Consider the following 25798-nt stretch of genomic DNA (forward strand, 5'->3'; position numbering starts at 1 on the left):
GTACTCCCAGTGACCCATCTTTGTCCCCTTACAGCCTCTGACTCTGCCTGGGGACTGGGTCGTTACAGGGTATTTAAGAATCCAAAGGACAGCCTTAGGTCATATTCAGAGAAACTGCCGATGATGATGATGATGATGATGAGATGATGATGATCGCTCTGAACTTTTCTTCTTTCTGCTTTGTTGTTTCCAGATGGTTCAGGGTGGGGTGTGAAGTCTCCATTGTTCGATGTATCAGCAACCCTCAAGTCATTATAGTGTGTGTGTGTGTGCACATGTGTATGTGGTGTGCATGTATGTATGCTGCAGCATGTGTGTAGAGGGCGCTTTGTGAAATTTCTTCTTGCTTTTTACCTTCATGTGGGTTCTGGGGCTCAACTCAATTGTTAGGGTTCAAGTGCTTTTATTGCTGGAGCTCTCTTTTTGGTCCAGACATCAATCAATTCCTTCTTCCCTCCCTCCCTCCCTCCTTCCCTCCCTCCCTTACTCCTTCCCTCCCTCTCTCCCTCCCTCCCTGTCTCTAGCAGGGTTATATATAGCCCAGCCTGGCCTCATATTTATTGTGTAGCCAAAGATATCCTTTATTTCCAGACCTCTTGCCTCTCCCTCCTGAGTGCCAGGATTACAGGCACATGCTGACACCCTGGCTCTCCCTCTCCTCCCTCTCCTCCCTCTCCTCCCTCTCCCTCTCCCTGTCCCCTCTCCCCCTTCCCTCCCCCTCCTTCTCCCTCTCCCTCTCTTCCTTCTCCCTCTCCTCCCTCTCCCTCCCCTCTCCTCCCCCCCCTCCCTCTCCCTTCCCCCTCCCCTCTCCCTTCCTTTCCCTTCCCCCTCCCTCTCCCTCTGATATGAAACTAACCTTCCAAGACTTGCACTCTCCCTTACGTGGGCTGCTGTGGGAGTCTAACATCTAGGTGTCTTCGCCCCTCTTTCCCATGCACAATCTTGTTGTGGGCCTGAGCATTCATTATCTTTACAGGTGTGAACACAGACCCGCGTCCCACTCATACACAGGATACGACATCCCCTGGGCTCAAGGGCAGGAACAGAGACAAACCACTCCCAGGGCTGTTCTTTTTAAATATTTATTTCCAGGGTGGAGGCTTTTCTTTTTAATAGATTATAATTGTTGGGTTTATTAGGTTTGGCTTCTGAAAAAAGTATGAAATATCAAGCTGGTTCACCAGAGAGAGAGAGAGAGAGAGAGAGAGAGAGAGAGAGAGAGAGAGAGAGACTGACTGAACAACTCTCAAGTGTCCACAGCCATCCCAACCCTAACGCTCTGAGCCATACATCAGTAGCTATCAAGGAACGAAATAATATTTTAGTTTCATCATAGTTAGATGCAACACAGGAAGGAGAGGGTAAGAGGTGGGAATGGCATTCAGGATACTGAGGATGGAGAATGGAGAGGACTTACTCTCTCTGGGGGGGGGGGCTTGGTGTTTGTGCCTTCTTCCTGTATACGTGGTAAATGTGAAGCTCATAGACACTTGAGCACTCGAGTCTGGGTGATGGAGAAAGGCTCATAAACTGTTTCCTAGGACACTGAACGTCTGAGTTGGCATTCCTTCCCTCTAGCACACTGAGAAAACAGTTTTCAGAATCACTCACACTTTTAGGAAAAGCAACAAGAACAACAACCACAACACTAGATTAGAGGTCCTTAACCTACTGTAAACATCTTCATGGAAGTCTGGAAGTGATGCTGAGGGCTGTGATGATGGACCAGAGACTCATCCAGAGGCTCCTGTCCCTCTGAGCTCGTGGGTGGCTGCCTGTGTTTGGCCTGCAGCAAGAATCATTAGGTTGACTTTCCAGTGAAGCGCACTTCAGGCCCCCTCTCAGAGTGATGTGGCCATCTGTCTTATACAAGCTCTCCTCCCTTCAGCAGCTGTGGACTGCCTGCCTGTCCCACCAAGCGCGGTGTTTGGTAGCAGAGGCTGTGCCTTGCTGGGGGTAGTCACTGCTCTCACTGCTCTGAAGGAGTTGTGTCAGGCAAGGATGAAGCGAAGCTGTAGCAAGAGAGAAGGGAATGCTGGGAGCGGGAGCTCTGGAGTTGAGCATGGCTCATCTGGCAGCGGCCTGGGATTGTTGACTAAACTCTCTCAGAGATAAATTCTCTCAGAATGAACGCACCGTTTGACCATGTATCAACTACCTAACTGTTTAACCTCAGAGTATTCTGAGAAACTGTCACCAGGAAGTTTTGTCATTCTGAGCCCTGTGTGTGCTTACACAAAGCAAGATGGCCAATGGTACCACTTGGCGTCATATATCTTAGGGATTACCATAGTATAACCAGGTATTGTCCACCAGAATGTCTTTATGTTGCGCATGACCACATATGATGTAATACACAGATGATCAAAGATAGTCTCGTATCCCGGTGTGCTTTGCTTGACAGCAAATTAAACCGTGTATCTCAGCCTGGGTTTTTGAGGTGTGGTTGGTGAGAGAGCCTAGGAGCGTCAGTCTGTGGCGTCTTCTGAAGAGAACTTTGAGCCTGTGTTGAGTTCATTTATTTAACTTAACATCACTCCCTCTTTATTATGTTGTTACATACGATGCACATGCAGTTAACTGTGCAGTCTCATTGGACAGGGTTATCAGTGCTTTCCTACTTCATGGGGCGTGGTTCTTGAGTCTGAACTCGGGCCTGTACATGCTAAGCAGTTATTTGGCTACTTTTCTATACCCCAAGAACCTTTCTTAACTATTCTATTTCTCCTGCTGATTGAAAACAAAACTCGCCACAAACCCTATCAAGCCTTTTTAAGCCTAAAAAATGCCAATGGATTCCACTTAGAAGCACCACCTGGAGAATATCTGATAGAACTGGAAGAAAGCGCTCAAGCACATCGGTAGCATCTCAGACGTGTCTGGGGGCCACCTCCGTTGATCCAAGGCTTGCAGGGTGACAAGTGTCCTGCAAACCCCTCAGGGAGGGTGCTAAGAGAGAGGTGAGCTGGTTGGTCCTTCTCAGTGATCTCCCACCATCTACTGGGTGGACGAGGCAGGGGCATTGGCACTTCTTGGAACCCCAGGTTACCTTGGGAGCCCTCCTCATAATGTCTGCTATGGTCTTGGGGAGCCGCCGTAGCTCCCAGTCAGAAGTCTGTGCCTCTGAGTGTCCTGAGGGGGTTGTGTGGAGTTGACTGCACACCTTGCTTCCTGCAGCTGCTGAGCGCCCACCTCCACAGGAAGCCCCGAGCAGCTTCTCCGAGGGGAGAGCTTCCCATGGTACACGTCCCCTGTAAAGTGTGGCCACTGAAGAGAGACAAGAGGAAAGCCATTGGCTTGAGTCAGTAATCTCGTCGTCTATCGAAGCTTTCTAGAAGGATCCGCATTTGATTGCCCGAGAGGGACGCATGTATATTCCTTGGCCTTCTGAAGCTTGGCCCAGGAAAGATGGCGGATTGATTGATCCTGCGAGCGGGGAAGGGGTCAGGGGAGGGCTGAGCTCCCTCAGACAGTGGCTGACTTTCATCTTCTGGAATGTTCATAGCTACGCCCCAGAGGATCTTCAGCATCTTCAGATGTCCTTCCATTTGCCCAAGGCTGAGAGAGACAGAGAGACAGAGAACATTCACTGGTTAACAGTCATATATCCAGAAAGCAGCCATATCTATGTAGACTCTGAGACTGGAGGGTTTCCAGCCACAGAACATTTAGGGTCACTCACTGGAGAGTGCTTTTCAGGGCTCTGTCACCAGCCAGCTGCAGCACAAAGGACCCAAGTGTAGAAAAACTGTGGAATATAGGACCAAGCAGGTTTCCATACTGGTTAGTGGTAAATCTCACTCATACATACATACATTCATACATACATTCATACATACATTCATACACACATTCATACATACATTCATACATACATACATACATACATACGTGCGTCTGTACTAGGGAAGGTAGTTGACACTTAGAGATATGTAGTGATAGGTCACAGAGGTCCTGAGCTGGTAGAGAGGAGGTTGACAGAAGCCAGTATTAAAATAAGGTGTCTTGCTGGGCAGTGGTGGCGCACACATGTAATCCCAGCACTTGGGAGGCAAAGGCAGGCGGATTTCTGAGTTCGAGGCCAGCCTGGTCTACAGAGTGAGTTCCAGGACAGCCAGGGCTACACAGAAAAAACCCGGTCTTGAAAATCCAAAAAAAAAAAAAAAAAGATATGGTGTCTTGATGTCAGAGTGCTCTCAGGTGTGTAGAAGGAGGAGGGTGTGTGTGTGTGTGTGTGTGTGTGTGTATGGCATGCGCCCAAAGCACAGATTTAAACCTTTCTCGTCTTTGTATATCTAGAATGTGGAGGGTGATGAAACGCGCCGAGGCGAGAGCCTTCTTAAACACAGCCGTGCGGGTCTGATGTGTCGTCCCTTTAAATCTTTAACAGGTGGCTCAACCCGTTGTTTAAAACTGGTCACAAGCGGAGGTTGGAGGAAGATGACATGTTCTCAGTGCTTCCGGAAGATCGCTCAAAGCACCTTGGAGAGGAGCTGCAAGGGTAAGCCGGAAGCAGCGAGAGGCGGAGAATGCAGGCCGAGCGGACGGCTGGGGGATGCCTGGCCCCTTCCCGGGCCCCTTGCTCTGTCTGGAGCTTAGTCCTTCCAACGTGACCCGCCTCCCACCTCCAGTCAGGTTGCCCTGGCGGGGTCTGACTCAGTGACCTGGGGAAAGAACCTTTGTTGGGGCTCCCTAGGTCCTGATGCCCGAGATCTGGCCCTGGGGACGGTTTCACCGAAGCAGTAACCCGCCTTCTCTGGCTGCCAGGGCTGTCGTAATCCAGAGCTTGGCAGTGACCTGTCCCCTGAGGTGTTCCCCCTTGAGGCCTATTTTCCGGGTGCAGCAGAGTCTGCCTCACACATCTTTCTGGGTCCCTGGGGACGATTAGCCAATGTTTGTGCAGCATCCGCAGAGTTACCTGCGTCCTTCTGTGCTTCCGTTTTACTCGGACAGTCACACTGTTCCTGACTCCGCTTTTGTCTTACTGTAGGTACTGGGATAAAGAAGTTCTTCGCGCCAAGAAGGATGCACGGAAGCCTTCCTTAACGAAGGCAATCATAAAGTGCTACTGGAAATCTTACGTGATTTTGGGCATTTTTACGTTAATCGAGGTAAATGTTAGTCACATCCTGGCTGCTGTCTCTGAGTGGGTGTGGGTGTGCTGGCAGGAGGCTGTCCATCACTGTTGAAGATGAGATTTGAAAGTGTGTCGAGGCCGGGCAGCGGTGGCACACGCCTTTAAGTCCAGTACTTGGGAGGCAGAGGCAGGCGGATTTCTGAGTTCGAGGCCAGCCTGGTCTACAGAGTGAGTTCCAGGACAACCAGGGCTACACAGAGAAACCCTGACTCGAAAAACAAACAAACAAACAAAAAAAGGAAAGTGTGTCGAGCTCAGGGATGCAGCCGGGTGAGGCTCACTACCACATCTTTGGGATTGGCGATGCTTCAGTGACGGAAGCTGAAGACATGGCCTTTCTTCTAACTAATTACGGAGCAGTGCGGCCGCTCAGCGTTAAGATCACTTACTGCTTTTGCAGACATCTGGAGTTCAGTTCCCAACACCTGCGTGGCGGCAGCTCACAACCCTGCCTGGGGCCAGTTCAAGGGGAGACTATGACATCCATGGGCTCCAGCATATACGCAGTGCACACAGGTCATACGCAGGCACACACACATACACACCAAATACATAAATCTTAACAAATGTTTGAAGTCCAGTGTCACAGGAAGCCGGCAGTGTTTTACTCTGTATCTGTGAGTGCTGGTGTTTGGTGTGTTTTGCCCTGCACTTGTGAGTGCTGGTGTGTAGATGCACCTTGTCATCTCTGATGCTCTTGAGAAGGCATGTCCTGTGGTTTAGAAGGAAGTACATTTGGATCAGAGCCCAGAATAACCAGTGCCCAACAAGTAATTGTTAACTTCACCGTGCCAGATCTGATAAATGCCTTCCTGGGAGGGTATTGCCAACACTTTCCTTCCCAGGTAAGCACGACCTGGTGCTGTGTGCCCGGGCTTGCCGTGGTGACCCAGAGGCCAGAGCTCACTGGAGCCCAGGAGTCCCTCACCCTCCTGCCGATGGCTGGGCACCGAGAGCTGAATCTGCTTAAACTGTAGTGACCTCCTCTACCTTCATCCTGGGCTCTCGTTCTTGGGGAGTAGATTGCTGGTCTAACGTTGAGTCCTGGTAGTGTGGACTTGAGCGAGCTACATTCACTGGTGAACCAAAGGCGGAAAGCCATGAGCCCTTTCAGGGTTGTCTGTCAAGACAGCTACTCGGCTGAACAGGGGGCAGTGCCCGTGCTGGTCAGTGGCCTGCCAGGGGGGAGCCTGAATGCCTGACTGTGTGGCTTGTCCTTCTGGGGGTGTCTTTAAGAGAAAGATGTTATTTGCATTTTCATTTACCTATATGTGTGCTTAGACCTGGAGTCACAAGGCGGGTATGGACTTCCTGACAGGGATGCTAGGATCTCTGGGAGAGCAGCAAGCACTCCTTTTTTTTGTTTTTTTTGTTTTTGTTTTTGTTTTTTTTTTTTTTTTTTTTTTTTTTTTTTTTTTTTTGAGACAGGGTTTCTCTGTGTTGCCTGGCTGTCCTGAAAGTCACTCTGCAGACCAGGCTGGCCTCGAACTCAGAAATGCAGCAAGCACTCTTAATCACCGTGCCATCCCTGGTACCCTACAACAGGCTTAAGAGTCTCACAGGTGGTTGGATGTCCTATCTGTGGCAGGGTAGCCTTAGGTGCCGTGAGATGAAGGTTGTCCCGGGTGCCTTTGATGGGGCGAGGCGAGTGACCATCCAATCAGGAGAGCGGGCTTGGAGAAAGGTAACGAGGCACTTGGTTCCAGAGATTGACCCTGAGGTTACAGAGGTGCCACTGCCCTTGTTCCAGACTGAGTGCTCTTGTTGAGGGGGCGGTGCCCACGGCTTGGGGGCTGTTTGTAGCTTGGAGAAAGGCAGCCTTGTGATGCAGACCGTTGGGTGCTGCCCTGTGTCCTCTTTTCCCTCAGGGTAGTGAGGCCCACAGTGCACCAGGCTGGGCTAGAGCGAGGGAAGGTTAGCCAGGCAGGTGGGTGCAGGCAGGATCTTGGTGGGCAGTACACTGGCAAAGAACACACACTGTGGAACAGCTTTGGAGAACTGGCTCAGCTGACTGGCCCGGGTGGGGTGGGGTGGGGTGGGGATGGGGTAGTGGGGACGGATGGATGTGGACAAGGGCCTATTTAAACCTTTGTGGGGTGAGTAGGGGCCATCCAGATGAGATGAGTGGACATCGTTACCCGGGGCTTGCAGATGCTGGGGATACCTCATTTGCATAAGAAAGAATTCCAGGTGCTGCTGACATGACCTTATAAGGGGAAACAAGTTTTTAGGCCACATGACCTCCTCAGATAGGGTACAGGACTATATGCACTGGGGCATACAGGCCCTGGTGGGGGTGGAGATCCTACACCTGCTAATTTCAGGATAAGATTTAGGGGTTTGGACACACCTCAACCCCACTCTTGCTCCGGGGCCGTCCCCATCCCCATCCCACCATCTCCTGGCCCTGCAAGTGGGGGTGCCCTGCAAGTGGGGGTGCCCTGCAAGTGGGGGTGCCCTGCAAGTGGGGGTGCCCTGCAAGTGGGGGTGCCCTGCAAGTGGGGGTGCCCTGCAAGTGGGGGTACCCTGAGGGTAGGAGAAGAGTCTCCTCTGCCGAGCTTTCCTTTTGTTTTACTTGTGTTTGAGTGTCACAGGGATGGTATTTTTTTCATGGCTGCGGAAAGTCTGAGTTTAAAATTAATAACATGGTAAGCCGCTGTCCCAGCCGCATGTGCGGAGTTTCCTGGCCAAATGCATTTTGCAACCATGGCGAGTAGAATTCCTCCAGGAAGTTCTGGATTCTCAATATGTGCTCAGGCACAAAGCAGATGTCTTGTAAGCAGCACAGGAACCAGGAGCCTCAGGGTGGCTTCACGTAGGTGTGCCATCTCTTGGAGCCTCTGTTCCTTTGTGCTGTAGTTTGTACCTCTGTAACCAGATGCCTTACATCCTGGAAGCAGGGTGCCCTGGAAGCACCCGGAGTCTGGGTCTGCCCTAGCTTGTGATTGTCCGCGGTGTCCCGAGCCCCAGATGTTACCCAGCTGACCTTTCACAGTGAGTGTGGGTCCTGCTTAGTAGGCAGCAGCTGGGCAACAGCGGACATCACCGCTGCTGAAGGGATGCCAGCTTTGTCCTGTGGTGATCGCTGTTGGAGCCGGGAAGGGTAGGAAGACAGGAAAGCTTGCGACAGCACAGCGGAGGTTCTCCTCAGGAGTTGCAGCCGGGCCGGAGCAGTGACATTACCTATCCGCAGCATCAGAAGTGTTCACGCTCTGACGCTGCAGTACTCCTTGGTGTTACTAGCTGTAGTACTCAGTACTCCTCTGTGCTGGATAGTTTATGGTAACTTGGCACACTAGCATCTTCTGAAAGGAGGGACCCTCAATTAAGGATTCCTCGTAAGTTCCGCCCATAGGGCATTTTCTTAGTTATTGGTTAATGCGGGAGGGCCCAGGGCCTTGTGAGGGCTGCCATGCCTGGGCCCATAGCCCTGAGTTCTGTAAGCAGATGGAGGAATCGGCCAAGCCAGCCAGCGAGGAGCACCTTTCTACGCCTCCATCAGCCCCGCCTCTCGTTCCTTCCCTGGTTGAGTTCCTTCCCTGACTTCTCCGACAGAGTACGGGTATGGCAGTGTGAGCTACACAAACCCTTTCCTCCCCAAGTTGCTTTTGGTTTTTATCCCTGACGAGGACAAGCACCACTCAACGGTGGCAATGGAGTAATTTCTCGCAGTGGTAGTAGTGGTGATGGCAGCATTACTAGGACCCACATTCAGTGCGTCCTAGTTTACTAATAATAGAATGTTGTTGAATAAATGCTACCTATCAGGAACCACATGTGTGTCATTTATACTTGATGCTACTTTCATTCCTTTTGGAAATTTGATGAGGTGGGAGGTATTCTTCTTATCAGTCAGCTCCTGACTACGGGCTGTCAGTGTCTCGTGCCCCGGGCCAATCCAGAAACAAATGACAGAGCTGAGTTTCTGTTTCAGGAACAAGCCTTCTAGACTGGGGCTAGTCTAAGGTCACAAACTTTGCCCTTAGCATCCCATGTGGCTGCTGCTTGACCTTAAACCCAGGGATAATGGTACCCAGGTGGCCCAGGGCTGCGGTGGCAGCGGTGGCGGCACATGTGTGTCAGTTAGGATACAGTCCGGGTTACAGTGTCTCCTGGGGTCACAAAGTCAGATGCAGTACAGGAAAGTGGCTGTCCCTGGTGAGTCAGAGTGTTGCCGTGTGCCTGGCTGGACACCCACCACCACCTGTGCTTGTCTCCACCACCTGTTCAGCACCCTCTGTTTCTGCACTCAGCGACTGGTGTGCTCTGGGATGACAATGGGATTAGGACGTCCTGCTGCCCTGGGCAGAGGCTGACAGCTCTGATTTTATTGAGCCCAGGGTCACAGAGCACGCACTGTTTGCTGGGACCTGGATCAGCTGCATCTGACACGCTGTCCTATTTGCTGGGTCGGCACTGGGGTTAGGGTGACCAGTTTGGTAGTGCAGCACTGGAGCTGGTGTGGCCAGGCTCTCCCTGTCAGACCTCTTCCCTTGCACTGCGTTTAGATCATCTCTTTGTTGGTTTGTCTAATATTGGACATGGATGCTTGATTCCCTTGAAGGACATAGTGACCAGTGCCGGAGGTTACAGTGACATTGTGTCTCTACCATGACGACTAGCAGACCTTCTGGGGAGCCGAGAGTCACCTCTGTTCTGATAGAAAAACCTTTTTTTTCCTACCCCCTGCCAGCAAAAGGAAGTGTGCAGTCCAATACAAATACTTTCATTTTCATGGACTGACTGGCCTATTGACGCGGCTGATTTGGAGAAGCCAGAAATAATTTTATACGGGGTAGCTAGTAGGGATCCAGCTATGTTTGAAAATCCACATCCTGATGGATGGGTGGGTGGGTGTGGTAGCAGATGCCCGTTACCCAATTAGCTGGGAGGTTGAACAAGAGGAAGAGAGAGTTCAAGGCCAGCCTGGGCTACAGAGTGAAGCCTGTCTCTAAGATATCACCTTCAGATGATGCTTAAGGTTTTCTACATGCTATCCATGTTCCTTTCTTTATACGGCTGTGCTCCCACTCCTGATACAAGCAACACAAAGCAGAAGTGCTTCCTCTGGCTTGGTACTGCCGCTCACAGTTTGAGGGAACACATAGCTTATCACAGTGGGTGAGGGTGTTGGCCAGAAACAGGGGACAGACAGTTGGTCATACTGCATCATAGTCAGGAAGCAGGGTAATGAACGAACTTAGCACTCTGCTCATTTTGTCTTCCCGCCACAGCTGACCAAGTCTAAAATCCCTCACAGGCTTGCCCAGAAGTTTGTCTGCTGGGTAAGTAATTTTGTATCCCGTCTGGTTGTCAGTCACTATTAGCTGCTGCAGGTTTTGTGAGCCAGATGGGATAAGCATTAGTTTAACAAGGCGATCACTCATTTAGTGATCTTGGTTCCGTGTTCATTGGACTTTGAGTTTCAGATAGTGGAAGGATGAACTCAGTGTGGCATCTTGTTTCTTTGGTGCCTCAAAAGCACAGGGAACTCCTCTAGGAAGACAACAAGGCTGTGTGTGACCTACCCATCCCAGCTTGGCCTTCCCTAGGTGCTAACAGAGCACTGCCCGAGAAGAGACTGTGGCGCTAGTGCAGAAGACTGCTTGTGATTTCTAGGTAGTGCTCCACCTTGTTCTGTGAGACTGAAGATTGTTGAGAAACAGGTATGATAGTGACCCTGAACACACCTCTGCAGGACAGAGAAAGCCAACTCAGAGCACACCATGAGTTCCCAGCATGTCTGTCCCTTGTGTGCCCCTCCTGGGAAATGACCTGGGGACACTGATGACTCTCCATCTGGAGCCTTGCTGTAAAGAGAGCATTCTGGGGAGAGTCTGCATAGCCTGCCCCTCATGTCATCTCAGGCCTGGATTTTGAGTTCTGAGGGGTTTTTTTGCCTGTGGGAGAGTGAGGTGGGGGCCTCCTCAGTGGGCTCTCCTGCTTGTGGAGCCTGTCAGAGGCACGGCACGGCACGGCACGGCACGGCAGGGCTTGGTTAAGTCTCCTGGTCAATAGTCTATAGTCTGCCAGCCACATCGGTGAGGTTGGCCTTTGGCTAAGACTTTTGGTTTTTTGTTTTGTTTTGTATTGTATTTTTTTTAAATTTTTTTAAGACAGTGTGTCTCTATGTACCTCTCTCTATGTACCTCTGGCTGTCCTGGAACCCATTCTTTAGAACATGCTGTCCTTGAACTCAGAGATCTCCTGCCTCTGTCCTCTGAGGGTTGGCCACTGCCTGACTTCTCCTTTTAAGGTTTAGTTTCCCTATATTTGTATGAGTGTTTTACCTGTTGTATGTATGTATTTATGTATGTATGTATGTATGTATGTATGTATGTATGTATGTATGTAGTATCCACCGAAGCCAAAGAGGGCATTGGCTCTTCTGGAAATGGAGTTGGAGACTGTTTCTAGCGTGGTTAATGCATTTACTTTGATTGTCACTTGTCTGTGTGGAGGCTATAGGGGGGCCTGGAGGCTGCCATCCTACCGTGGGGCTCAGATCCAAGGTCAGAGGTCAGCAGTCAGTTCCATCTGTGCCTTTGCTTGGGGTTGATTCCTGAGATATGTCCAGGTATGCACTCCCTGGTCTTTTTCCTAGGTGGCTCTAGCTTTCAGCTCAACCTAGGATGCCAGTGACTGAGACCAAGGGCGGAATGGCCCAGGCAGGAGAGGCAGAACAAGCCTTGCAGCAGCTGTGGTCCGTTTTGTGTGCCCTGCGGGTCGCTAGCACTAGCTTAGTAATGTTGACAGTGATGACTCTAAGTGAGAACCAAGAGAAAGTGCTTTTAAATACTTTCTTTAAAAAGTCAGAGGATCAATTGCTTCACTGGAGAAAGATTGTATTCATGATGTTAGGAAACCGAGAGCAGCCGTTAAGACACTATCCTCAGATGGGGTTCTCCAATCAGTTTCTGAAAGTGGAAACTCCCGCTTTCAGAAGCATCTCTGGTCAAGACTTGTGTTCTGCTGTGACTGTGGGATTTGAGAGCCATTTGGGAACGCTGATGTCTTGGCCACTAATCACAGTGTTTCCTCCAGCCTTTGGATTCAGATCAATTTTTGAACATGTGCAGAGGATTGAACCCATGGCTTTGAGTGAGTCAGGTCCCCCCCCCCCCCCCCCCCCCCGGCACTGAAGCAGCCTCCCCTGTAATCTGATGAACGCAGTCACAGCTCACATCTCTGGGGCCCTTCCGAGGTAGACAGATGACCTCAGCTGCAGATGGTGGGCTGAGAAGGGGTTTTAGTCTCCTGCGCACACTCCTCAGAGGGACGGCGAGAGGAGGGGAACTTGCTTGTCTTCACTGTTTTATTTCTTGCTCAACTGCTTGCTGTCAGGGCCAAGGGTCAGGGGACATTTTCTTGCTTAGACTTAAGAACATCCCAAAACCACACCAATAGATCCTGTTTAGTCAGAAGCCCCGTTTGTCTCTAAGCCCGGCATCAGCTCACCGTTGAGACTTCAGTCACCCAGGGTCCTTAGCCCTTTCGTTTTGAAGCTATTCCCACATATCAGGTCCTCTATCTAAGAACAGTTCAGTTTGTACCTTTAACAGCTGTGCTTTCCCTGCACAATCACAGCACAGTTGTTCCGCAGACACATTAGCTCAAGTGTCCATGCCGTCAGCCACGGCTCATTTCCCTCTCGTAGGGTTTTGACCTACATTTTATTGATTCTTTTAAATACCACTATGCGGCCAACTAGGACTTTGGGGCTCACGTGTCCTCCCTGCCTCTCAGCATCTTAGATAGCTGGGATTACCAGGGCAGGCACCACTGTCCCCGACATTCAGTCAGTCATTCATTCATTCGACGCCTCTTTTCTTGTGACTGTGTTTGTAGGTACATGCATGAGTGTGGGAGTGTGTCCACCTGTGTACAGTGTCAGAAGAGGGCGTGGAGAGGTGCAGATGGCCGTGAATCTCCCGACGTGGGTGCTGGAGCTTGAGTTGAGGCCTCAGCACAACCTTATGCTCTCTTAGCTGCCAGCCCAATTCTCAAACACCGTTTTTCCTAGGCTATGGACTGGTCCAGTGAGATGCATCTTGTTTACAAAGCTGGCTTTGGATCTTTCCAACTTCCTGTCTGCCCTTCACTCTACAGTTGCTTTTACTGTATTGCTGTTTTGGAATTGAGAACACTGAGTTGCCTGCTTTGCAGAGTTCCCATAGCCTGGGTTGGCCCAGTGGTGTTGCCCGCCCGAGCCATTGAACATGTTCCCTGTACCAGGAGTTGTCGATAAGAAGTGAAGCGACTCCTCCCTACCCTGCAGTATGACTTAATCTCCAATGCTGTGTACCATTACTGCAAGGGACCTAGGGTGCGCTATCACCACTGCAAGGGACCTACTGTGTGCTACCATTACTGCAAGGGACCTACTGTGTGCTACCATCACTGCAAGGGACCTACTGTGTGCTACCATCACTGCAAGGGACCTACTGTGTGTGCTACCATCACTGCAAGGGACCTATTGTGTGTGCTACCATCACTATAAGGGGCCTACTGTGTGTGCTACCATCACTACAAGGGACCTACTGTGTGTGCTACCATCACTGTGAGGGACTTAACATGAGCTATCATCATTACAAGGGACCTATCATGTGCTTGCTGGTTTCATTTGTGTGTTACTAGGAGATGTTCATGATAAGGGGGCCTGGCTGCCTCATGGTGACGTGTCAATTATTTTCCCACCTGGCTTATTAGTCTAAATATTTTCATAATTGGCATGTCTGCCCTGAACAGCCTGGGGTACAACATGTATAGAAAAAGCAAGGGAATTTCTTACTTCTTTTCTCCTGAGACTAGTTTTCAAACTGCGAGTGGCTCTTTAACATTCTCCACCGAGGCTGATGAGCTTTTTGTTGGTGAAGGGGCTTAAAAGGGGAGAGTATAGGGGGTTAGGGGAGTGTGGCTAGGTGGCATGGGGGAAGGTGTCCAGGCGGGCCCTTGCCTGGGCACCTCTGCCCCTGAGGGACCACACACACACACACAGGCATAGTATAGAATAGAGTTTATTCAGAGTAGGGGATGGGAGTTAGTGGTAGAGAGAGGCAGAGAGAGAGAGAGAGAGAGAGAGAGAGAGAGAGAGAGAGAGAGAGAGAGAGAGAGAAAGAAGTGGAGTGGAGGCCGGCCATGACCACATGGAGGGGGGAAGAGCCCAAGGGGCAGAGAGGTGAGACAATGTGGGAGAGCAGAGAGCAAAGAGGGAGAGGAGGAGCAAGTAGCCCCTCTTATAGTGGGCCAGATCTCTGGGGCGGGGCATACCTGGCCATTGCCAGGTAGGTGTGGGGTGGAGCTTAGACAGAACATCAACATACCCCAATATTTGATTAATTAATAAAAGAAAAAGAAAAAAAGAAAAGAAATGACGGCGAATATGGCGAAGCAGGAATAGGGTCGTTGTTGAGATCTGGCTGCTTCATGCTGACATTGGGGCGGCGTGTCTCTGGGGAACCTAGAGAAAGGGGTATGGGGGGTGATTGTCCAGTTTCAGGAGGACTGGCTGCTTTCTTGCTGTCCAGAGTTTGTAGAGCCATTTGAGGATAGGTCAGGAGAACAGGTCCAGTAGAAGCTGTCTGCGTCTGGAGAAGCTGAGAGGAGATTGGAGCATCTGAAGGTTGCTTCTCTGGAGCTGTCCTGGATATGGCAAGGGCCTGGACTTAACAAGATGTTGGAACACATTAGTATAGTTAGGGAATAAGACTAAGTACATTTGGGAGAAAGGAAATTTTTTTTTTAAGATGTACAATTGAAACCCAGAGGAATCCCACCCTTTGGAAAGGTAAAGTGGGAACCTGGGCAGATGTACTTATCTGGATGGAGCCTTCTTGGTCCCTGAGCAGTAGATCTGGGTAGGTTTCCTGTAGCTAACAAGTTTATTAAAGAGATAACAACATGAGTTAACCACATGAACAGTTTTTAAGATGAGCCTTTGTGGATCAGAAGGAATAGAATTGAAGGTTGAGACAGTGACAGAGCAAGAAGAGGAAATATGAAGAATTTAATGGAAACAGAGTTTAGGTAAGGAGATAACTGTCAATGTAGTCAGAAGCCTGAGGAATAAACAATAACTTAGCAGTTATAGTATTAAAGAATGACGGTCCAGACGAGAAGAAGGCTGCTGTTCTTGTCTTCTATGCTGCATCCCTACTCCCCTTTGAGAGGCGATCATATTGTAGTTATGGCCGTGTGTGTGTGCGCGTGTGTGTGTGCGCAGGTGAGAGAGTCAGTTTGCTCCTTCCCCCATGGGTTCCAGGGATCAAGCTCAGGTCACCATGCTTGCAGGGCAAGCGCTCTTACCCAGTGAGCAGGTGGTGAGAGGGCACTTGAACACCCAGTTATGAATCATCCTTTCCTTTAACGAGCACAGTGCTTCCTGGACACGGACTTTTCCCCTGCTGGGCCGAGCTGCGGTGCTTTCATTCTGTGGCTTTGAGATGGCTGGGTTCCCGTGTGCGTGCCACATGGAAGCATTTCTCGTTGAAACTAACTGTGGTCTTACAATTTCCACACAGCATCTCCCACATCCATCCCTTCCATCTTGGCCACAGAGGCGTGGTGGGGTGTGGCGTGGCGTGGCATGGCGTGGTGGGGTGGACCGGACCATAGTGATGCTTGCCTGTGACTGGTCTCTGCCTTCATGAGCTCCTATGGCAGGAGCTCAGGCTACACACACACTGCTGTCTGAATCTGTGATTAGCGGTTTATGCGCATCCACGGATGCTCACACCTGCTTTGCGGTCTCACAGTGAATCAACCGTGCACCTCCAAGGCACGCTCGTTCCCCAGATCCACTGTACCCCTCACTGTCTCTGATCTTCCACTTACCCTTTGTTTCCTCTTCCCTCCATTCTAAAGTCTACCGCCCACTCTTTTCTCCCACAGGCTCCTTGTTTTCTGTGTTCGGGAGTGGTTTTCTCTGACAGCGCCTTTATTTACCTTTTAATGACAAAGATCAGGGACTGTGAAATTGGACAGGCAGAAGCTCCTAAGGGAACATGAAAGAGGCCCCAGGCCCCGGGGGACTATGTCAAACCCTGTAGAGTAAGTTACCCTGTAAAGCAGAGTGGTATGCCCAGGTGCCAAGTGATGTGTTCAGGCTGACAACCAGATGCTCCACTGAGAAACAGCTTCCTTCAAGGGCTCAGAGGCTGGCCCAGCAGTGTCCAAACCCAGGCCTTGCACCACATGTGGCTCTGAATAGCCATGCCTGTGTCCCAACACAAAATTGTAAACTTAGTGAAAACGTTCATTTTTTTTCTATATATGAAATTTTTTCTTTATAAATGGGATGGGAGGACGGGGAGACAGGACTGTATGTTTCTAACCAAATTTTGTAGATGACAGTGTGGACAGTGAGGACCAGTGTGGACCCGGGGCCTCGAGGGGCCATCTTGGACTCCTAACACTTCCACGAGAATTCAGTTGAGAGTCTTGGTGGTGACAAAGGGCAGGAAGCTTGGTTGGTAGGGTGCAGAATGGATTTTAAGATGAAGGCAGGACTTTCTTTGAGATAGCCTTCTCTGTGTAGTTCAGGCTAGCTCCAATCTCTTACCTTCCTGCCTCCACCTCCACTGTAGTTCAGGCTAGCTCCAATCTCTTACCTTCCTGCCTCCACCTCCATGTTCTGGGGTTAAGGGCTTATGTCAGCCCAGCTACAGTTTCACTGTCCCCTCTCCAGGTTCCAGTATGCTTAATTCTGTTAAGTGATAAACACTTTCTTTTCTTTTCTTTTTTTTTTTATTTATTCAATATATTTTTTATTTACATTTCAATGATTTCCCCTTTTCTGGCTCCCCACTCCCCGAAAGTCCCATAAGCCCTCCCCCTATTCCCCCATCCACCCCTTCCCACTTCCCTGTTCTGGTTTTGCCCTATACTGCTACACTGAGTCTTTCCAGAACCAGGGGCCACTCCTCCGTTCCTCGTGGACATAAATTAATATGTGGATTATGTCTTGGGTATTCCACATTTCTAGGCTAATATCCACTTATTAGTGAGTGCATACCATGATTGATCTTTTGAGACTAGGTTACCTCACTTAGTATGATGTTCTCCAACTCCATCCATTTGTCTAAGAATTTCATGAATTCATTGTTTCTGATGGCTGAATAGTACTCCATTGTGTATATATACCACATTTTTTGTATCCATTCATCTGTTGAGGGATACCTGGGTTCTTTCTAGCTTCTGGCTATTACAAACAGGGCTGCTATGAACATAGTGGAGCATGTGTCCTTATTGCTTGCCAGGGAATTCTCTGGGTATATGCCAGGAGTGGTATAGCAGGGTCCTCCGGAAGTGTCATGCCCAGATTTCTGAGGAACTGCCAGACTGATTTCCAAAGTGGTTGTACCATCTTGAAATCCCACCAGCAGTGTTTTGTAGTTGCTTCCTAGTTTCTTCCTGGTGAGGGTTGGGGTTAGAGAGGGCAGGCTCTTTGGAGGAGTGTAAGCATTGGCCAAAACCCACTCTTAAGAGCCTATAGACATAAGGGAATTGTTAGAAGGCACCACCCAGCTGGGACACACAAACAATTCTACCATGAAGACCTGTCTCTCAGTGGCTACCTCTTTTCCTGTATTTACCAAGCCTTCTGTTGTTTTCTCTGACACTCTAATGGTCCATGAGTCTTACCCAGTCAGGAGAATTGTGCAGCAGACAGCAACTCCATGGCTGCATTTGGAGTCTCAGCAAATGTGGAAGGAGTTTCCCCTGGGCTCCTGATGGAGGGTCCAGGCTAGTGTGGTTGGCAGGCCCAGGTTAGTGTGCTGTTAGCCTAAGCTGCCCAGGCTTAGCCTAGGCCTAGGGTTCCGTGTGAACAGCAGGGCCTCCTTGACTTGCAGGGTAGTGTCTTAGTGTGACTATCCAGCCAGTGTGATCACGGTGTCAGGCACTCTTGGGTTAATTCTCTTTGTGTCCTGATTTAGTGACAGATGTGACAAAGAGCCTGAGTCCCTTGGGTCTGATGACTTTGTGACCTTCACTGTAACTCTTCCATTGAGTAGAATGTCTTTCCATATGACTCATAGAACTTTTGTGACTTCTGGAAGGCTGTGTGTGTGTGTACGTGAGTGTGTGTGTGTTTGTTGTGCATATGTGTGGTGTGTGGCATGTGTGGTGTGTGTGTTTGGTATGTGTGTGTGTGTGTGTGATGTGTGGAGTGTGTGTTGTGTGTATGTATGTGGTATGTGTGTGTGTGTGGTGTGTGTGTGGTGTGTATGTGTGTGTGTGTGTACAGGTGCTCACGCACATGTATATACAGATCGTGATATTTGGTGTGGGGCTGAGGCATCTCCTGTTAACCGTCCTGACTGGGGACCAGTGGGATGACCTGCTAACTTTCTGTTTCTGTTCCTCCTCTTCTCTTTCCATGCTGGGTATGGGTCAGGCTCCTCACTCCGTATGCGTAGAAAATGGCCATCAAAAGCAAACTTGCCGGCTGTTTGCATGTCTATGTTGCCTGAAAGGAAAAGGAGTTCAGAGTTAAGTGTTTGAAAGGTTTCCAAGCCTGGCTCTTTGTCCTTGAGGAGGAGGAAATGGTGTGGTCTGCGTGTTTACTTTTGGTGACTTGTATTTGCAGTGAGTGTTTGGTTTTCTTTCATGGGGGAAGTGGGTTAAGGAGTGTGAGCGGCCTGTGAGTCAGGAAACTCAACCTGTTGGGTCCTGAGGGCTCAGACTCCTCCATGCTGGCCAGAAAATGGCCTTTGCTGAGCTGTCGCTAAGCCCAGAGAATAGATGGTTATTAATATTGATTTATAATCAGCCCCTAGTGCTATAAGGCTGGTAGAATACCACCCATGCTGATATCTTTTATCCAGCTATCTATGACATGTTTAAGTTTTGACTCCAGGCTGCCCCAGTGAAGGCGGTACACTGGGCACACACCTCAGTGCCTAGGGCACGGAGCCAGGCCGTACGTCTCCCCGGGGACCTTGCAAGCCTTGTGCCTTTTAACACACTCAGCAGAAGGTCTGCCGTGCACTGACATGCAGAGCCTGGGCTGAGAAGGGTCTCTGTTTTGACTTGGGTTGTGCAGATACTTTAGCTGATGGCGAGGAGGAGGAGGAGGAAGAGGAGGAGGGGGGGAAGAGGAGGAGGAGGAAGAGGAGAAGGAGGAGCAGGAGGAGGAGGAGCAGGAGGAGGAGGAGGAGGAGGAGGAGGAGGAGGAGGAGGAGGAGGAGGAGGAGGAGGAGGAGGTGGTGTTGGTGGTGATGGTAGTGGTGGCACTTCCTGGTAGGCTGGGTGGAACATGGAGAGGTCTATGGAAACAGGGATGGGGCGGAGGGGTGGGGCAAGAGCTGGCACGTCTGCATTTAAGCCCTTTTCCTATTTGGCTATTTACCCTCCACTCCCACCTTTATTCACTTCCTGACAGGATTTTGTTTGTTTGTTTGTTTTATTTTGGCAGTCTACCAGTTGTGTTTTAAAGTTGATTCTAACTTGTGTTGAACATGTGCCTGAACCAATCATAGTGCACTGCGGTCTTTGAGCCTGTGTTGAGCATCCACACGGTCCAATCACAGAGAGCTGATGATGCTTTGCGCCTTGAGCATCCTACACGGACCAATCACAGTGCACTGCTGTCTTTGAGCCTTGTTGAGCATCCACACGGTCCAATCACAGTGAGCTGATGATGCTTTGTGCCTTGAGCATCCTACACGGACCAATCATAGTACACTGCGGTCTTTGAGCCTGTGTTGAGCATCCACATGGTCCAATCACAGTGAGCTGATGCTTTGTGCCTTGAGCATCCTACACGGACCAATCACAGAGCGCTGAAGTCTGTGAGCCCGTGATTTTGAGTTCAGGCAGGCTAGAATGCTCACTTCTTGTTGAATGCAGTTTCGCTCCCCTTGCTTGCGAGGGGCAAGTGACATACAGATGCGAAGCTCTTACCGAGGAACGTTGGTGTGGTTTATAGTTCTAATGGATGCTATTTGTTTTTTCTTCTAGGAGAGCACCCGAGTAGTTCAGCCTATATTTTTAGGGAAAATTATTGATTATTTTGAGAAGTATGACCCCGACGACTCGGTGGCTCTGCACACGGCTTATGGCTACGCGGCGGTGCTGTCCGTGTGCACGCTCATCCTGGCCATCCTCCATCACTTGTACTTCTACCATGTGCAGTGCACAGGGATGAGGCTGCGGGTCGCCATGTGCCACATGATTTACCGCAAGGTAAGACACCCAGCTTGTCGGACACGTCCTTCACCTGGACGTTTGCTAGTCACGTAATGAACTGGGTGTTGTGGCCCAGGCCTGCACTCTCAGTGCCAAGGGACCAGAAACGGGAAGATTACAAGTTCGAGGCTCCCTCACATTACCTGACAGAACCTGGTCATAGAGACAAACTATTTGAACCACACTTGCGATGCTTGCTGTTTGGCTTGAGCTTTAGAATTTATTGTTGTCATTATTTATTCTGCAAACTTTCCCACATGGACGTCTCTTCTCCCTATCAGACTGTAGTTGCTTACCGGTGCACAGGCAGTCTGTTGGATTTTTGGTGAAATCTAGGTTAAAAAAATAAATGTAGAATTGATTTTTTTCACAGCTAAATCTCATAGCTTTTCCTTCGAAAAGCCCTGTGCTGTTCACTAAAGTCTTTACAGCATCAATGTTGTTTCAAGCAGTGACCTTGGGGGAAGCCGGGTCTTCAGAACTAAACCTAGGAGAACACACTGTCTCTGAGAAAGGAAATTCTGGACTTTTATCTTTCACATGCCTCCAGATGTGTAGGCGGGCGCGGGGGGCCTATACCTGTGTGCCCACCTGTGTCTTTTTCTGTCTGCATGTCCCGCCTTTCTCTGTGTGAATATGTGCGTGTGTGTAGTTGTGAAATGCTTATGTTAAACCTAAGGTTTTCAAGGAAATATATAAGTACCAGGCATATTATAGCTATATGGCTTGGTTTAGCATATGTATTTCAAACTTAGAAAAGTAGTTTTGGGGGGAAGAAGAAATGGCTCAGTGGTTAAGAGTATTGGCTGCTTGTCCAGAGGTCCCGGGTTCAATTCCTAGCAACCACATGGCAGATCACAACTGTCTGTAACTCCTGTTCCAGTGGGACTCACCTTCACACAGACAGACATACAGACAAAACACCAATGTACATTAAATTAAAAAAAAGTAGTTTTGGAGAAAAGTTTCCATGTACCTTGTTCTGATTCTTAAACTGTCTGTGTCTTTCTCCTACTGAGGTAACGTTAGGGCCTGGTGTGATATGCTTTGTGCTGGGGCTGCCACATCACTCCTGGTTTATGCTGATCAGCAGAGCTGCAAAGGATGACAATAGGAAGCCGCCCATCACCCTCTGTCCTCCACCATCAGAAGGATGTGTGGGCCTCATAGGAAGTGTCAAGGCTGTGGTACGCCGGCACTCTACCCGTTTTTACTTATTTTAAAAAATATTGATTTTATTTTATGTGCTTTCCCTCCATGTGTACACACACACACACACACACACACACACACACACTTGGTACTTTTTGCCCGAACACCCAGATCTTCTGCTAGAGCAGCAAGTGGTCACAATTGCTGAGCCGCTTTGCTGATTTTATTTAGTTGAGATGACACTTGGATAACACACCATGGTTTGTCCGCCTCTGTGTGTATCTAGAGCACCCACAGACTTTCTCGGCAAGTATGAAGTATCCCCGACGCCTTTCCCTTTGAGCGGCCTTTTTTATCTTGGAGTGATGCGGCTCATGGAGGCCCAGCACCTGAGCATCTATTTTAGGCTCTAGCAAAGGCAGTGTTTTCTTGATCCGTGACATGGAGCTGGTAAGGGTGGCTTAGGTCTTCACCAGGGGGCCTTCACTACCACCACCACCACGTCTGAAGTTTACTCTGTACCATGCAGGAAAATGTTGACGTTTCTCTATAAATTATCAGGGTTTTAATCTTCTTAGATGCCGATTAGCCCCCCACGTACTTAGGAATTTTCATTCCACACTGTAATTACACAGTGAGGTGTGGGGTGTCCGCTCTGGCAGTCAGGGCTCCTGTGCCAGTGAGTCCACCTGTTTTTCTTCTTAGTTCCTCTGTCAACACTTTGGGGCTGGCCTCTGGGAAATCTGATCTACCTTGGCAGATTTGTTCACCTGACTGTAAGTAACGGCTCCCAAAGGTATTCATTTGTCAGTGTGGTTGTCCCAGGAAAATCTCTTTATGAACTCCAGAGTTGCTGTGGTCAGAGACTTAGCCCGAAACCCTAGAAACGTGGGAAAGATGAATTTCCTCTTGCCTGCCTTGTATAGGAAGCATGCCGAGGTGAGGCACAAGCCTCTTCATCTCGGGAGGACTGTGTCGGGAGGACTGTGTCTGTGGGGCCGAAGCGAGCCTGGGTGTGTGTCTGGAAGGCCCTTCTGCATGTGCTTGTAGCTCACGCGAGGCTTCAGAGCCCAGTCATGATCCAAGGAGAAATCGATATAAATTGGTATAAATGGAGTGACCGTTAATACCATCACGGTGGTGTGTGTTGCTGAATGACCTTGTGGGATGGATCTTATATAAAATGGTGTGTGGATCTGGAGAGATGACTTGGTGGATAACGAGAACCGGCTTCACCTACAAACATAAAGACCAGAATTTAGATCGTCCCCCGGGCTCCATATAAAAGCCAGGGGCATGGCAGCTTGGCCCCTCTGTAACCTTAACATTTAGGAGGTAGACAGGGAACCCTCTGAGCAACTTACCTGGTTAGACAGGTTGAATTGGGAACCTTTGGGTTTACTGAGTGTCTCAGTTAGGGTTTTACTGCTGTGAGCAGACACCATGACCAAGGCAACTCTTACAAGGACAACATTTAATTGGGGCTGGCTTACAGGTTCAGAGGGGTGGTCAGAGACTTAGCCCGAAACCCTAGAAACGTGGGAAAGATGAATTTCCTCTTGCCTGCCTTGTATAGGAAACATGCCGAGGTGAGGCACAAGCCTCTTCATCTCGGGAGGACTGTGTCGGGAGGACTGTGTCTGTGGGGCCGAAGCGAGCCTGGGTGTGTGTCTGGAAGGCCCTTCTGCATGTGCTTGTAGCTCACGCGAGGCTTCAGAGCCCAGTCATGATCCAAGGAGAAATCGATATAAATTGGTATAAATGGAGTGACCGTTAATACCATCACGGTGGTGTGTGTTGCTGAATGACCTTGTGGGATGGATCTTATATAAAATGGTGTGTGGATCTGGAGAGATGACTTGGTGGATAACGAGAACCGGCTTCACCTACAAGCATAAAGACCAGAATTTAGATCGTCCCCCTGCCTGGATGCTCCATTATCATCAAGGCAGCATCCAGACAGGCATGGTGCAGGAGAAGCTGAGGGTTCTACATCTCCATCTGAAGGCTGCTAGTAGAGTACTGGCTTCCAGGCAGCTAGGATGAGGGTCTTAAAGCCCACACCCACAGTGACACACCTATTTCATCAGGGCCACAGCTCCTAATAGTGCCTCTCCCTGGGCTGAGTATATATAAACCATGACACTGAGAGACCATGCCTTAGTAAATTAGGTAAAGAAGAATTCATAAAAAACCTAGTGTCTAGTCTCCCTGTGTACATGCATGTGCAACACACACACACACATACACATACACATACACACACACACACACACACACACACACACACAGAGAGAGAGAGAGAGAGAGAGAGAGAGAGGGAGGACTGGTCATGTATTTACTTTCACAGCGTTAATAAAGTCACACTAGTACTGTAATCTCACATTCACTCATTTTGGAAAGTTACCCTGAGTTGCCTGCCCCACTCCTGGGAGAATCGCTATTACCCCTATGAGGAGACTGGTGTCCTTTCTTTACTAGTTGACTGACATGCAGAAGGAAGGGACTTTTGCAGCTTCAGGTCGCATAGGGTCATCGTGAGAGAAAGCCAAGTTGGACAAAGATGGCAGACCTAGTCAAGGTGAGAACGAGTTGAAGACGCTGAGACCCTCCATCCCAGGGCCTCCTGGGTCTGGGTCTCTCCTTTTCTCAGACCTTGGCTCCGGTCTCCACAGAATTTCACTTAGCAAAGGGCTTAAGTGTACACTGCATACACACAGGATAATAGTCTCAACATCAAAGAGGTCTTACTATTACGCTTTTCATTATGGAATATGCAAGGCTCAGAGCGTTTCTCCCCTCAGATCTTTCTCCCCTCAGATCGCTGATTTAGTCAGCGGGGGACCTCCTGATTGTGTGTCCCCGAGGAGCCACAGCAGTTCCCTGTGAGGACTGATTTCTGAGGTGAGCTGGCTCTGCACACACTTTGGCTGTGGTCATATCTCTGCCTTCCCAGGATATATTTAACTGTGCTTGTGCTCAGTTGATTGACAACTTAAGTCCTGGGCCTCCCCCGGAGATTGGGGAAAGGAGATTGGTGTAAAGTTTGGCTGTCTATGACGTCAGATCCATGATTCTCAGATCAAATTGGATTTTGTTTTTATTTTGAACTAGTTTTAGTTCAGAGTAGACAATACTGCCTTGTATTTAGACGGGACAGTATGGAATGCCCAATCCTCAAATACTTTGGCCTTCCCAAAGCGAGGGACATTAGGCGGCTTGATCTGATATTATGTCTGTGGGTCTGTAGCTAGCCTCTTTTTCTGAAGCTGTTTAGGGGGACCCTGAGGCTGTTGTCAACGTGAAACCATGTGGTGTTTATAGTAACTGACACTTTGGCAGGACTTTCTGTCCTCGTGTTATTATTTTAACATTTGACAGTTAGAATGGACTAGCAGTGCTATGTACACTGTCGTGGGAGTTTGACATTGTTCTTCTAAATCTTTTATTATTTCGTTTCTAATGTGAGCATGCATCTGGCCTGAGTGATTTTTTTTTTCGGGGAGGACATGTTTAATCCTATCAATCTTCTAAGAGAATGCTAAGGGGACCGTTTTAATTTCTGTGGTTAGAGACATAAGCCAGAAAGACGAGGAGACCTTTTCTCTAAGGGACATTACTGCTGCTGTGTCTGTGATTGACGTGCATGGCAGCTGCCTCCTGCCAGCTGGTAATCGGACCTGTGCGAGGTCACCTGTGAGGGAATGCTGTGTGTAGATCAGTGTCCTAAATTGTGCTGTTTGATTGTGTGTGTGTGTGTGTGAATCTTTAACCCCACGCCAATTCTGGCTTCTCCCTGCAGATATTATTTAGGGTGACTGTTTAATGTCTCCCAGATAATGCTAATCAGCCTTATACATTCATCTTAACTTAGCTCGTGGTGTAGCCTGTGGTATACAGGTTCAGCCTCCTCAGCAGTGAGGGACAGTGCCAATGGTGGGCTCATAACTCAGTCGTGCTGTTCTATCAGCCTGGATGGAGAGTCTTAGATGGGCTGCTTCTCCCGTGGAGGAGCACCTAGGAGTTGAGTCAGGCAGCTAGGTCCTGATAAGAGGCACAGAGGCACATCAGGCGGTGGACATTGTAAACCTGGGATGCCAAGGTTATTAGACCTGAATTTCAGTCTCTCTCTCTTTTTTTTTCCCGCTTTTTCAAGCTGTAAAATTTTAGATAGGGAAGTGCATTAGTTCCTCACAGCCTCAGTTTCCCAATCTTTAAAATTGCACAAAATAGACTTGCTTCATGGGTGTCTTGTCCCCAGGATAAAATAGCACTTGATGCAGAGTAACCATGTGGTTGCCAGGCTCTGTGCGGGGTTCT

General features: G+C 49.3%; 1 protein-coding gene across 1 annotated transcript in view; it reads left to right on the forward strand.

Annotated features, from left to right (window-relative positions):
- The window catches only part of Abcc4 (ATP binding cassette subfamily C member 4), a 216248-nt gene that overhangs the window by 32234 nt on the left and 158216 nt on the right, over positions 1 to 25798 (forward strand). Inside the window, exons 2-4 of the mRNA XM_052190656.1 lie at positions 4391 to 4501; positions 4991 to 5111; positions 20099 to 20323. Of these exons, the coding sequence (XP_052046616.1) occupies positions 4391 to 4501; positions 4991 to 5111; positions 20099 to 20323 (457 nt within the window). The remainder of the gene's footprint in view (positions 1 to 4390; positions 4502 to 4990; positions 5112 to 20098; positions 20324 to 25798) is intronic.

This window comes from Apodemus sylvaticus, chromosome 8 (assembly GCF_947179515.1).
Source record: "Apodemus sylvaticus chromosome 8, mApoSyl1.1, whole genome shotgun sequence".
NCBI classification, from domain to species: domain Eukaryota; kingdom Metazoa; phylum Chordata; class Mammalia; order Rodentia; family Muridae; genus Apodemus; species Apodemus sylvaticus.